General features: G+C 40.5%; 2 protein-coding genes across 4 annotated transcripts; one reads left to right on the forward strand and one right to left on the reverse strand.

The window, feature by feature from the left end:
- The first annotated feature begins 811 nt into the window (after positions 1-811).
- Positions 812-4,002, forward strand: LOC134632286 (nuclear receptor-interacting protein 3-like). Its single transcript, XM_063480951.1, has 7 exons — positions 812-1,110; positions 1,743-1,907; positions 2,032-2,114; positions 2,243-2,382; positions 2,484-2,536; positions 2,789-2,877; positions 3,335-4,002. The coding sequence occupies exons 1-7, from the start codon at positions 895-897 to the stop codon at positions 3,363-3,365; spliced, it is 777 nt and encodes a 258-aa protein (XP_063337021.1). The 5' UTR covers positions 812-894; the 3' UTR covers positions 3,366-4,002.
- A 5,390-nt stretch (positions 4,003-9,392) lies between these two features.
- On the reverse strand, positions 9,393-11,688 carry akip1 (A kinase (PRKA) interacting protein 1). 3 transcript variants are annotated; one of them, XM_063480954.1, is made up of 5 exons: positions 11,615-11,688; positions 10,761-10,945; positions 10,567-10,641; positions 10,348-10,479; positions 9,393-9,738 (listed from the first exon to the last, which is right to left on the reverse strand). In XM_063480954.1, exons 2-5 carry the CDS (start codon positions 10,914-10,916, stop codon positions 9,589-9,591), a joined length of 513 nt encoding a protein of 170 aa, XP_063337024.1. In that variant the 5' UTR covers positions 10,917-10,945; positions 11,615-11,688; the 3' UTR covers positions 9,393-9,588. The 3 variants fall into 3 exon arrangements, with proteins under 3 accessions (XP_063337024.1, XP_063337022.1, XP_063337023.1); XM_063480952.1 differs by having other exon boundaries at positions 11,366-11,678; XM_063480953.1 differs by having other exon boundaries at positions 10,761-11,678.
- Between the last annotated feature and the right edge of the window lie 869 nt (positions 11,689-12,557).

The following is a 12,557-nucleotide window of genomic DNA, read 5'->3' on the forward strand; positions in this document are numbered from 1 at the left end:
GTATGTTTCCCTGTTTTCATTCTACCTGCCTCAAGTAAAAGCAAAGTCACGCAAACAGACTGAATGAGACCGGAAGCTGCTGTCAAAGTAAAACCGGTGAGACTTCACAAAGTTCTAAAACTCTTGTCATCCCACTAAAGCGCTGGCAAACACCCAAGAAATTCATACATGAATATAACATATCGTGGATTATGTGCAAGCGCTATCTAAACATTCAGTGCACCACAGTGTTTCTTTTACTTTTGATGTTTGCATCTGTTTTGTTCCAGTGAATTATTGGCCCATCGTCTTTTCCGTTTTCTAATCATTTATGTTCTTTGAAGTTTATTTATATGAAACACAATAAATAAATAAACTTGTGGTGCGGACATATGCAGTACAGCTGGTCTTTGCAAGCAGCAAGCTGTAGGCACTTTAATAGACTGTAGTCGGAGTTACCTGAAGCAAATGAACATAGCTCACCAGATTCGCATTATAGCAGTTCTCAATCTTTTTCTGACATGGCACACTTAAGCAGCCAAAGGAAAAAAAAATCTTACTTTTAGCTGAAGTATTTTTAATTCAGCATTTTGTACACAGAAAGAAAAAATTATTTTGAGTGTTTTTAAAGGTTGTACAATAAAAACATAAATTCAGGGTTGTGTTAGTGGAAGAACGAAGTAAATCCACTTTTCAGGGGTCTCAGAGTTGAGCAGTTCATGAATCTGTAATGCAGCATTAAAAACATCCATCCGTGTTCATTGCGCGATGGGCTATGCAGCGTTTATTTTGAAAGTTCTCAGCAGGATTCATTTTTACAACTTGGGCTGTCTTAACTACCTGTCATGTTACGGGGGAGTCTCCTCTTCTCAAGTGGACTTGACGCATCGGGGATTCCTCATTAGGCTCGGTTGTATGCAGGCAGTCAGAGAGCAGGGGCAACACACGCACACGCCCGCCATCATGTTTACAGGGATGCGGACAGAGAACCGCGGAGAAAAGGTGGTCCTGGATGCAGCGACTCTGAGGCAACAGAGGAGGCTGAAACAGGCGATCCAGTTCCTCCATAAGGACTCCGCTGATCTGCTTCCTTTGGATGGACTGAAGAAACTCGGGACTTCTAAGCAGGGGGTGAGCCTCATATCTAAGGCCTTCCATTATTATAGTTATAGACATTATTATATAGACATTATACAGGTGATGGGGAGGAGGACCTTCCTCCCTCTCTGTGTGTGTGTGTGTGTGTGTGTGTGTGTGTGTGTGTGTGTGTGTGTGTGTGTGTGTGTGTGTGTGTGTGTGAAATTTATCAATGATTTATACTCTAAAGTGAAAACCTTAATCTATATTGTTATCAGTCCATCCATTTTCCTAACCACATATCCCTTCTAGCAGGGTGGCTGGAGCACATCTCAGCTGCCACTGGGTGAGAGGCAAGGTATACCCTGGAGAGACTGCCAGTCCATCACAGGGCTAAAAAGACAGACAGCTATTTAATTTGCTTCCACATTCACACCAAGGGCCAATTTAGAATCACCAATGAACCAAACATGGATGACTCTGGATTCTGTGAAGAAACCATAACACAAAAATATGTCAAAGTCAGGCGATACAGTACTTTCTAAACTGTATACATGAGCTTAAAGATGGTCTTTATATCATAACGGCATTTTTAGCTCAGACTGTAGATCTGATCTTAGGCTTCGACAACACAGAGGATATATATTCAGTAAGAATGCTTGTGTTGTTTGTAATCTCTGTTGTAGCAGCCACACAATATTCTCCAGAAGCGCCTACTGGAGGCAAAGCTGTGCAGAGGCAGGATAAACATGTGTGGAGTAACACCAAACCATGGAGAAGTTCGTCTGAGCCGTAGCCATGTAAATTCACAGGAGGATGAGGAGGATGACTTCATCCTTGTGCCCTGCAAGGTGGGTGGAAGTTGGGCTACTTAAAAATTCTTTTCAAGCACAAAATATCCGTGAATTGTTTGTATAAAGGATTTTCTTTCTTTCTTTTTTCTCGATCTTACATGCACCTCCCCTGTGTATACAGTGTCTAGGACAGGAAGTGAATTTGCTGATTGATACAGGTTGCAAGTTGAATCTGATGTCCTCTGTGACTGCGGAGAGATTTGGGTGAGATGACTTCAATAATTTTTCATTTTCCTGACACCAGTTCATTTTTCAGTGTCTCCTAAGTATGTACTGCAAACACCTGCAGCATGTGAGGTGAGAACTGTTGACTTATTTTGTTTCCCTTTCAGTTTAAAAGAACTGGTCGAAGAGATCAAAATGGAGATAGATGGCTTTCCATTTCAGCGCAGGCTCTGCATCGATGGTCACATCAAGGAGCTCGGCCTGACTGTCGGACAAATCAGGATAACTTGCTCATTTGCCATAGTGGGTAAGGAAGACAACAATCGTTGCCTGAATGAAAATGATAAGAACACTTTTATATGAAGCAGTGTCATCATATTACTGTTCATCTATTACATCTATTTTCAGAAAGTAACAAGCACCTCATGTCCTTGGGCAGCAAAACTTTAAAGACACTCAAGGTAAATCTTCTGCTTTGCCACCACCATCCATCACCACCATCCATCACCACCATCCATCACCACCATCCATCACCACCATCCATCACCACCATCCATCACCACCATCCATCACCACCATCCATCCTGGGAGGGAAACAACACAGTGATGTAAACAGATACAAGATAAAAGCTAGATGATTAACTACACTAACTAAAATGGCTCTACTACAACCAACGCGGTTCTGTAATGTTTTGACATTTCTGTTTTTGCAGTGTGTGATCGATACAGAAAAGCAGATCATGGTGATTGGGACAACTGTGAGGGAGCAGATTCATTTTGCCAAAAAGCAATTTAGTGAAGGGTAAGATGTTTTTTTCATCTTTTAGCTTTAAAAACATTTTTTTCTTGTGCAAATTATATTTATACCTTTCAAAATAAGGTATCATGCAGTTTATCATACCTACAAATTAGTATCATGAGGTGCAATCAAACATTCAAAACCTTCACAAAACTCTAATTTTTAAGTTAGGGTGTAATCCACTACTTATAGAAAGTTGTGCATTGCTGGGAGTTTTTCACGCATAAAGAACCAGTGCAAAAATATATCCATGCACTGCTTATTTCAAGCTCCACATTTTGTTTTCTGGAGTAGTTTTGCATTTTCACCATTGTAGCAGTATAGGGAAAACATAATAATGTTGACCTTCATTAATGTTAACCCTTGCTTACCTTTAATTATTAATTAAGTTGGCAAAGCCAGATCATCTTTGTGTAAGTCTAACCAAATCTGCCTCTTCTCCCGCCTTTTGTCTCTGCAGCTCCACAGACTTCAGAGACCTGGGTTACTAGTTTTCCTAGCCACAAATAAACCCACACTGACCAAAAGCAATAGGAACATTTACTCCTACAACCAGATGCCTCATTGGAGAACTTCAGATTTCTACCTTCACACACTTTCAGTGTCTGTTTGCCGGTTTGCTTGCTGTGTTTAGAAATCCTGATGCTCCACAATGACTTCACCGAGCTTAACGTTGGCAGCCGTTAAGGCAGCCGTTCTCACTCTGCAGCTGCTCGCACCTGCAGGTTAACATGTAGCGTTCTTTTAGCCCAGAGTGTGTGAGTCTCGTATTAGCAGTCGCTACAGTAGTACGTGGTGTGCAGGTAGTTAACAGAAGCTGTAATCTCTAAGATTGTGATATAACTGTGATTTTTAGCTCTTTGTAATATCCAGCAAATTAGTATTATGCTGACAGACATGATATTCTACAGCCGTGGAGTTAGTTTGTGTAGATTAGGAGCTCAGCACAATCTATTGAATACAGATTAGGTGTTTCTCTACTATATTTGATAATGTTGTAAATGTATTTTCTAGTTGAATCGTGTATTTGCATTGAGGTCACTGCCTTTTAATGTTTACAGGATTGTAGTGACACTTAGGTTTTATCACCCAACGGAGGCAAAAGTGTACCACTGAATAAACAAATAAACGGTGACATTTTTGTGCCTTTGCTCATTTTTTCACATGAGCTGTAGCACCATGAAAATCTTATCAGTGCCATTTTATCTGAGAGCTATTTATGAATGCGGGACCAGCTGAAGGTGACCTAATTAGAGTTGTTAATTAGAGGAAAAATCAAATAGAGTTAGGAGAAGAAAACTCCTGACACATCTGCAGAGATTAGTGTCATTTTTCACAGCTGCTGTTTTTGTGTAGCTGTACCATAGCAACTGTAGCGTGACCCGGCCTGCCGACTGGCAGCTAAACAGGCCCTGCAGTGGTTATGAAGAGGGCCAGCTCGGGCTTGAACACCATGGAAACCGACATAAACAATGGGTTGAAGTTGTTGTCTGCAGCTGACTGTGATCAACACAAAAATTGTAGGTAATGTAATCTGTGTTTTAAATGTGTTATATTTCAATTGTAGTGACTCATGTTTGTAGCTGCTTTCTTTACTGAAGGAGGTTAATAACTGTGTTTGCTGTTTTTGCGGACATAGAAGGAAATGTTTCAAGTTTCTCTGCGTATTTGAGTCAACTTGATGGAAGTAGATTTACTTAAGTCCTCTAACTTTACATTTGATTAGACTACATGCTTTTACTCCACTACATTTATCTGATAGTATGGTGAATTTGTAGATTTGGGGTGATATTACAAAGTACAATAAAATAAGAAAAGATATATATAATATTAAAAATATATATATTAAAATGTAAAAAAACTACTACCCAGCAAAATATAAAGTTAGTATATACAATATATATACAGTATATTTTCAGTATATATAGTCACACGTGAAAGTAATTAAATGAGTCCCATCTTCACCTATTGCAACATTAAAGAGATGTACACATTAGTATATCAGTTATTCCAATATGATCCAGTAATATAGACAGTTCTAAAGTTTGCCTCTTTGCATTATGACTAATTGGAATAATTATTAAAAACATAACATTAAAAACAAAAACTGTAATTTATCTATAAATCTGTCTAATTTATCTGTACATTTAGAAAAGTGCGTAAGTTGATTATTTTTCATAAAAATTGATGCAGGTGCTCAGTTTAAAATTTGGTAAAGTGTGTTCTAAACCTAAAAAAAAAATCTAAATAAAGATTAAAAAATGTTCACAAGATATGTAGATATTTTTTATTGTTATGCGTTTTGTGCTTTTTGATAATATGTTGCATTTGGCCTAAATATAGTCCAAAGATTTTCAGGTGATTCCTTGCCCTTTCTCACTGTCTTTTCACTATTACAGTTTACAAAAAAGGCAAAAAATAAAAGAAAACTGCGTGATTCCTTCCCATTACCACAGTGTTACTATGACATCTGGACAGATGGTGACATGTGAGGCTGCACTGATACCACTGCTCCTGGGAAAGCAGGGGTGCAACATCACGTTTGTCCTGGAAAGCTCTGAGAACATGAGAGCTGTTCTGGGGTCAGTGAAACACCTGCTGATCCAGACGTTGCTGAATAAAGCGTCTCACAGGGACTCTCTCTTTAACATCATGAGCTTTTCAAGCAAGGTGAGGGGGATCTGGTAATTTGGGGCTTTTAATAATTTCTTTGTATATGCTCATTTCCAGGGTAATATGGTTATACAGCATACTATTAACTTAAAACAAGAATCAGATGCACAAGTTTGAATTTCTTTTGGATTTTTGATCCAGTGAATTCACACACGGGCTTTTGATCACAGCTGTGCATAAAGTCAGTCAAGTGATTAAAATTGAGTAAACTCATATAGTATACTACCTCACCTTTATATGATTTGATTTTTAAATAACTAATCACTCTTATTCTTTCCTTTTCTTCATTTTTTTTAATCTCACCCTGTGCTTTTAGTACTTTGAGGACATTTTTTTTCCAAGCTTGAGCAGAACCTCAGATTTACCGAGTCTTTCTTTCCCTTGAAGGTGACCTGCTGGTCCCGCCACATGCGCTCCTGTGCTCCTGACACAGTGTACACAGCTCTGTCCTGGATTTACTCCATCAGCTGCAGCTCAGGCAGAGATCTCTTGTCTGCTCTGAGTATTGCTCTCACCGACCCTGCCTGTCATGCCGTCCACCTTCTTTTCACAGGCTTTCCTGATCAACCAAAGGCCGTGCTGAGAGCTCTTCCTGCACTGGCAGTTGGGAGGCCTGTGAACGTTTTCTACCTGCAAGATTTAGGAAATAAACTGGACAGAAACACTAGGGACTATCTGCAGTCTTTCACACAGACCACAAGGGGGAGCTGTTATCTGATTCCATTCGATTTGAATGGCACGCTGGAGAAGGTATAGGCGACTGAGAATTGCTCGGTAGTTCTAAAAAATAGGCCCCACAGTGACTGCGAGTCTGAGTATGTGTGGTTCTATCACTGCTGTCAGGTGATTCCTCTGTACGTTGCTGAGAGCCAACAATCACTGCCAAGCTTCAATCCAGCCAAGTGGTGCTGTCCCCCCACCTCTGTCAGAATACCACAGCTGCACCACATATCTTCACCCCTGCTCAGGTGTAGTTGCACAATTTTTCTATCTTTTAAAATTTTGAGCATTGTTTTAACACCAATTTAACACTATAGGAGCAGTCGGAGTAATCGCAATCTTCCGGTTACCTCCTGTACCCTGGCTGGTAAAACCCTAAGCAGCCCAGAAATCTTCCCAGGATGCAGAGTCCTGGCCAGGAGAGAGCGTGATGGCCTTTATTACATGGGCACTGTCATAAAACAAATACAGGTGACACATGACTGTTGAATATTGTTTCTACTGCAGCTAATACAGGCTAATACGGGCTAATTCAGTTATTTACTCCTGCAAAAGCACAACCGTTTTAAAAATGAAACTAGAAATTTACAGTATTTGCTGACTTTAAGTTTAAGGGTATTCAGCCACACCACTTTTAATGTATTACCATCTGGATGAGCGCACAGGGGCACATCAGCTGCACTGAGCAGGGCCCTCATTGATGCTGACTGCTTTAATAAGCACTTTGCCCAAAGATTGTGCCCAGTGTTCTTCACGCCAATTTTCCCATCTGTCCCAGCTGTCACGGGGTCAGTGGTGGGGTAGATCTGGGTAAGGTCGCCAATCTCTCACAGGGCTCTCCTTGTGCCATCCCATTTAAAAAGTGGCGGGAAAGCTCCTGGTCTTTAGAGGAAAAGCAGAATAAATATAGAGCTTTTAATCTATTGTGACGCAGCTTCAGTACAATCCAACAAAAACTGATCATAAAAATATGACCTGATGAGCCAAAGTTAAAAAAAAAAAAAAGTTTTAGTCTCAAAGTCACTGCTCTTATCCAAAAGTCAGACGCTAACGGACTAAAAATCAAATTTTAAAAAAGGGACGAGTGCCGCTAAATATTTGAAGACTGTCTTCCAATTTTAGGGCTGCAGTGGAATTTGGGTGGTTGACTTCGACCATGCAGAAAGTGCAACGTTTGAGATTGCCTCCTCCCAGCGCCAGCTCGTTTGTTCACTTGACATGGTCAATGACAGCAGAGATCGCACATGCAGGTTGGCTCCTGGCGACGCTGTCCTGTCACCATGGGAACAAGATCTGAGAAGATACGGTCCAGGTCAAGTGGTGGCAGCCACAGAACATAGAGATGGTTATGGAGGTACGGCAGAAGTCATATATTTTATATTATAACATCCTCATATCACATTTAGTGGTGTGGATGCAATCAAGGATATTTTTCTTTATATTCAATAATTCTAATGAGAAGGTTTTCAAACGGGAGACTTGTTTCCTAAGATAAGTATTCATATGATAAATCACCGATGTCTGTTCATGACCACCATCTGTAATCCACTCAAAGGGCTCACTCTTCCTTCCTGTAGGTAACGGTGTTAGAAGCCTCCGGGTGCTGATGTGGAATAGTTGTGTGTATGTGCTTCCTGAAAGTCTGGTTTTGCCCATTTCTGCTTCTCACCATGCCAGAATAGTACGGGAGCTCCAAGCAGTCACTCACAATCAGTGCTGCAGCTGGCTTTGTGCCCCCCAGCTGTACTGCACCGACTGCTGCCATTCAGCATGTGCCTCTTGCTACTGTTCATCCTGTTTAGTTCCACCCAGTCGTGGAGCTAGCTTTGGAAAATCAGATGAACTTGATAAAACAGAGCAAGTCAAGCAGGTGGACCGCGGAGATGCAGATGTGAGGACGAGCGACCCTGAGTTGCCATCTTCCTGCTCCTCCTCATCTCTTTCCCATGATGAGACCAGAGCATCAATTTCTCCTTCAGCGAAGATAAGAAGTAAACAACAGCGTCCTCCCTGGAGATACTGGAGAAGAACTGGACCAGAACCACAGCACAGACAGCCAGGTGAGAATCAGACACACACTGAGTTAGTAAGTTCTGATCAAAAGAAAACTGGGCAAAAAAAAAAAAGAAACCTTGTGAATAAATAGATCACAGGAAGATTCCACTTGAGATATCACATAAACAAATGGGTCCTACAGTGTTTGAGGTTAATGACACATTTACTGAGAACACTGGAGTGTTACTGTTAGAAGACAGGAAATATTGAAATTGATTGATTTAGTGACACCATGTTTAAAAGCCCTTGTTTTGTCATCATCTACTTAAGTGTATGAAATTAAACATTTTAAAAGACATTGTACCTGACCTTATGTTACCTGGTTTAATTTTTGTTAGTAAACTCATAAATAACTTGAAAAAAAAAATCAGTGTATTTCCATCTGCTAGTCTGTTCTTATCCAATCTTAAAACATCCAATCCTCTTCGCCTTTTTTTGGGTGTATTACTGGGGACCCCAGTAAGTGCTGTGTAGAGCAGTCCTGAAACCCTTTCGATGATTGTTTTCATTTTGACTAAATGTTATTCTCTGTTACCTTTATAGCAGATGCTGCTTGCTACACAGTGTGGGCGCACATGAACACATGCATGTTATTTTTCATGTATTGTAAACATAAATGCATTCCCAGTCCTTTTACCCTCACGTTTTACGGTCACAAATAAGTGCAAACTTGTCTCACAAAATGTTAATAAAGATGCAACATGCTGTTTTTGATGATAGCAGTATATAGTATGCGTTCTGATATGTGTGCAATATGCATGAGCTCAGATGGAATTTACTTTTTGTGCAGGGAGTGCTGGTCCCAGGAGGACAACCCAACCTGCGAGTTTCAGCATCCCTGAACCACAAATTAGTGCCTCACCAAATCACAGCTCCCTGTTTCAGTCACTTCCTGGCACCAGAGGAAGAAGAGCAAACATTAGAGACATTTTGTCCACAACCAGCTTCAAACCTCGACCACCAGTGGGACTGCAGTCTCTCTGAGAACAATGCCACTATATTTACATATTATCTCAGTGTATAAACTCATGTACAGTGTACAGTGCATGTTGAAGAGCCAAACAAAAAAACTGATTACAAAAATATTTTATTTCAATACACTGATGTGGTCTTAGTGCAGGTAAGAATGTGTTTAAGTGCATTACAGTAAAATAAAATGTAAACTCTTAAATGCAAAAATCTATATACAAGAAGCAAGAAACAAACAAAGAGCATGTGCAATGGTCAGTTGTTATTGAAGGGTGACAGGTTTGGCCAGCTGAGGGGTCAGAGGTCAAAGGTGAGGTTGACACTCTCCCCAGCTTTAACACTGACCAGCTGAGTCTGCTGCTGTGACTCTGCAATACTGGCAGTGACGACATATGTTCCAGGTGAAAGCTCGATATAAAAATCCTCACTGGATCCAGACACGTGGTTCTGAAAGCAACAAATAAAAAGATTTTAATGCAATGATTATTTTTTAGGGCGATCGTGGCTCAAGAGTTGGGAGTTCGCCTTGTAATCGGAAGGTTGCCGGTTCGAGCCCCGGCTTGGACAGTCTCGGTCGTTGTGTCCTTGGGCAAGACACTTCACCCATTGCCGCCTGGTGGTGGTCAGAGGGCCCAGTGTCCGGCAGCCTCGCCTCTGTCAGTGCGCCCCAGGGTGGCTGTGGCTACAATGTAGCTTGCCATCACCAGTGTTTGAATGGGTGGATGACTGGATGTGTAAAGCGCTTCGGGGTCCTTAGGGACTAGTAAAGCGCTATACAAATACAGGCCATTTACCATTTTAGATGAATTAAATTTATCTAGGCAATTTCAAAGGAGTTTCCTGAATTCTGCTGGTACTGTCTATTCCACTGTAAAATGCTAACTTTCTGAAGCCTCCAGCTCAATTTTTTGATTCGCTTTTCCTCACAATCAAGCTACTTTTTTGGCCAACACATTACCTACTATAAATTACTTAAATATAAAGCCTTAAATGCTCTGAGTTTGTCAGCGTGTGAGCTTTTCTTATTCCAAATAATCAAAAACAAAGCAGAATTACTTGGTATTTGTTGCACTTCCTGGTTGGTAGCGCAGCTGTTGTCTTTGCAGATGCTGGCTGTGTGTGAAACCTGGACATGTGGTTCTTTTCAATGTCACTGGGCTCCGTGCAACAGCCAGACTCGTAAAATCTCTGCAACAAAGACAAAATCCACATTTTATTCTCCCACGTCTGTAGCTGGAAGTCCACATAGAGGTGCTTTGGGACATAGTCACTAACTTTGCAATGACTAGTGGTTTGTGCCATGAACTCAGCGATTTTTGCAAAGGCATCATCGAGCTCTGTGGGATTTCTCTGGAAAAGCAAGAGATGAAAAGAGACAAGCTGTTAAAAAAAAAAAGTATTTTATAAGTATTTAGATTAGATTATAAGTTTATATTATTATAAATATCAAAGGCGAAAGATGAAAGCACCTCATCAGTTATATCTGTGTCTTCATCTGCCATAGCGGGGTTTTGGGATGCAGTGCTCGCCCAGTCCACACTCCGCCTGGAGGCTCGCTGCAGCACCTCCAAGCCCAGACTGGCAGAGCGCTGCAGGGAGGACTCCAGCCAGGCTTGGCTGTCCATGGGCAGGTGAAGGGAAAAACTCAGGTGGCCTTCACCCAAGGAACGGGCACAAAGAACGCTTTAAGATCGCTTTACAGGGCACAATGGAATGTGGAATTTTTTTAAAACCAATATGTCAAACTGCTCTGTGGATCCAGCATATCTAATAGGCAACTGATTTTTCTAATCTGATATTGAGAAAACCCTTTTTCAGCTGCTTCGTAAGAAACACAATATGTCAGAAAGCAAGTTAATAGAGCTACATCAGTACAAAATAAGACTGTGTTAACAAATTTTGGCCAGTTAACAAAGATTAATGTTTTTTTTCCCCCTCCGACAAGGTTTGAATCAACTATAATCACCTTAAATGCAGTGTGGGAAACAGGAACGGATGGGACGGATATCCTAGAAACAGCGCATGCGTGCAAATTAAATCAGCTGGGCTGTAACTTCTTTCTGAAGCTACTTACTTTCAACTGTTAAACACAGACCCGTTTCCCTCGATGGAAGCTCAGGAACACCGAGACGTGAAACGCTTCGAAGTGCACACCTCACATTCTAGAGCATGATGTTGCCACATGTAGAGCACATTCTGCATATTCCAGGAACCGTCAACAAACCTCATGTCAGGAGACTATTCGTCTACCTGCTCTGCACGTTTAACATGTACGCAGGTTACTGAAAGCAAAGTTAGAGAAAACTGTGCTCCGTACACTTACGCTCTAATATGGCTTTGACGATCCCCTCGTTTCAGTCGCATTCACGTCACGGCTTTCAGCTGCTTTCAAATGACACGACAGGAAATCCTACATATTAAAGCCCGCCCCTTAGTGGTGGAGGAAGTATTCAAATAATAAACCAGAGTAAAATTTATGCGTTTAAAATGTCTGCACAATCACGAAAATATTGCTTTAAGTCACTTGTTGTGCTGTACCTTGTTAACTTTTCTGTGCGGTTTTGTGGAAAGCAAATAATTAATATTTTGATTGTGGATTAGTCTGCATTTTTGTTTCTATCAACCAGCTAGTTAATTTATATAACTTCAAATAAAAAGAATCAAAAGGAAAAGGAAATAAAAGAGCAGGACTGCCCCCAACTACCCTGAATCCACAGTGAAATTCATAATTGAACTTCTTAAGTTCATGTTGCAATGTCTAGCACACTGCCAGTGTTTCCAAGGAAAGCTGTTAAAATGATGGACAATTTGCATGACAAAAATTACTGAATTGTTTCAGCTTTGCTTGCACACAGATGCAATTGAGAAAACTTTAATATTTCATTTTAAGTTTTGACGGTTTTATTCTATACATGACTTGTCAGATGCACCATTTTGGGCCTCCAGACTATAAAACAAGCTGTTAAGTTAAATCTCCCAATAAACAAAATTCTTTTAAAGGCAGCAGTTTAAAAGCAGCTGATTAAGCACTATATAAACAAGTTCCTCAGAAATTTGAATATATATACATTTCACCTCCAATTGGAATGATGTGACAAAAAACATTATCAGAATTAACTTTCTGACCATTTCTTTAATTGTTCAATGTAGTGCTGACTTTCTGAAGCACAAATGGCAAAATTTGTATTTTTTTGGTGAGTTTATATTATTACTACCAAAAGCATAGCAATACCGTTTCATTGTAAGTCATTAGAATCGACTGACTT

This window comes from Pelmatolapia mariae, linkage group LG7, assembly GCF_036321145.2.
Source record: "Pelmatolapia mariae isolate MD_Pm_ZW linkage group LG7, Pm_UMD_F_2, whole genome shotgun sequence".
Classification (NCBI taxonomy): Eukaryota; Metazoa; Chordata; class Actinopteri; order Cichliformes; family Cichlidae; genus Pelmatolapia; species Pelmatolapia mariae.

Excerpts from the sequence above, each read along its gene's own strand:
- akip1 (XM_063480954.1), bottom strand. The coding sequence starts at position 10,916 with ATGGACAGCCAAGCCTGGCTGGAGTCCTCCCTGCAGCGCTCTGCCAGT. Across the intron at positions 10,480-10,566 it reads AAACCACTAGTCATTGCAAA|AGATTTTACGAGTCTGGCTG; the intron begins GTTAGTGACTAT and ends TCTTTGTTGCAG. Across the intron at positions 9,739-10,347 it reads GGAAGTGCAACAAATACCAA|AACCACGTGTCTGGATCCAG; the intron begins GTAATTCTGCTT and ends TGTTGCTTTCAG.
- LOC134632286 (XM_063480951.1), top strand. The coding sequence starts at position 895 with ATGCAGGCAGTCAGAGAGCAGGGGCAACACACGCACACGCCCGCCATC. Across the intron at positions 2,115-2,242 it reads GTGACTGCGGAGAGATTTGG|TTTAAAAGAACTGGTCGAAG; the intron begins GTGAGATGACTT and ends TTTCCCTTTCAG. Across the intron at positions 2,537-2,788 it reads AAACTTTAAAGACACTCAAG|TGTGTGATCGATACAGAAAA; the intron begins GTAAATCTTCTG and ends CTGTTTTTGCAG.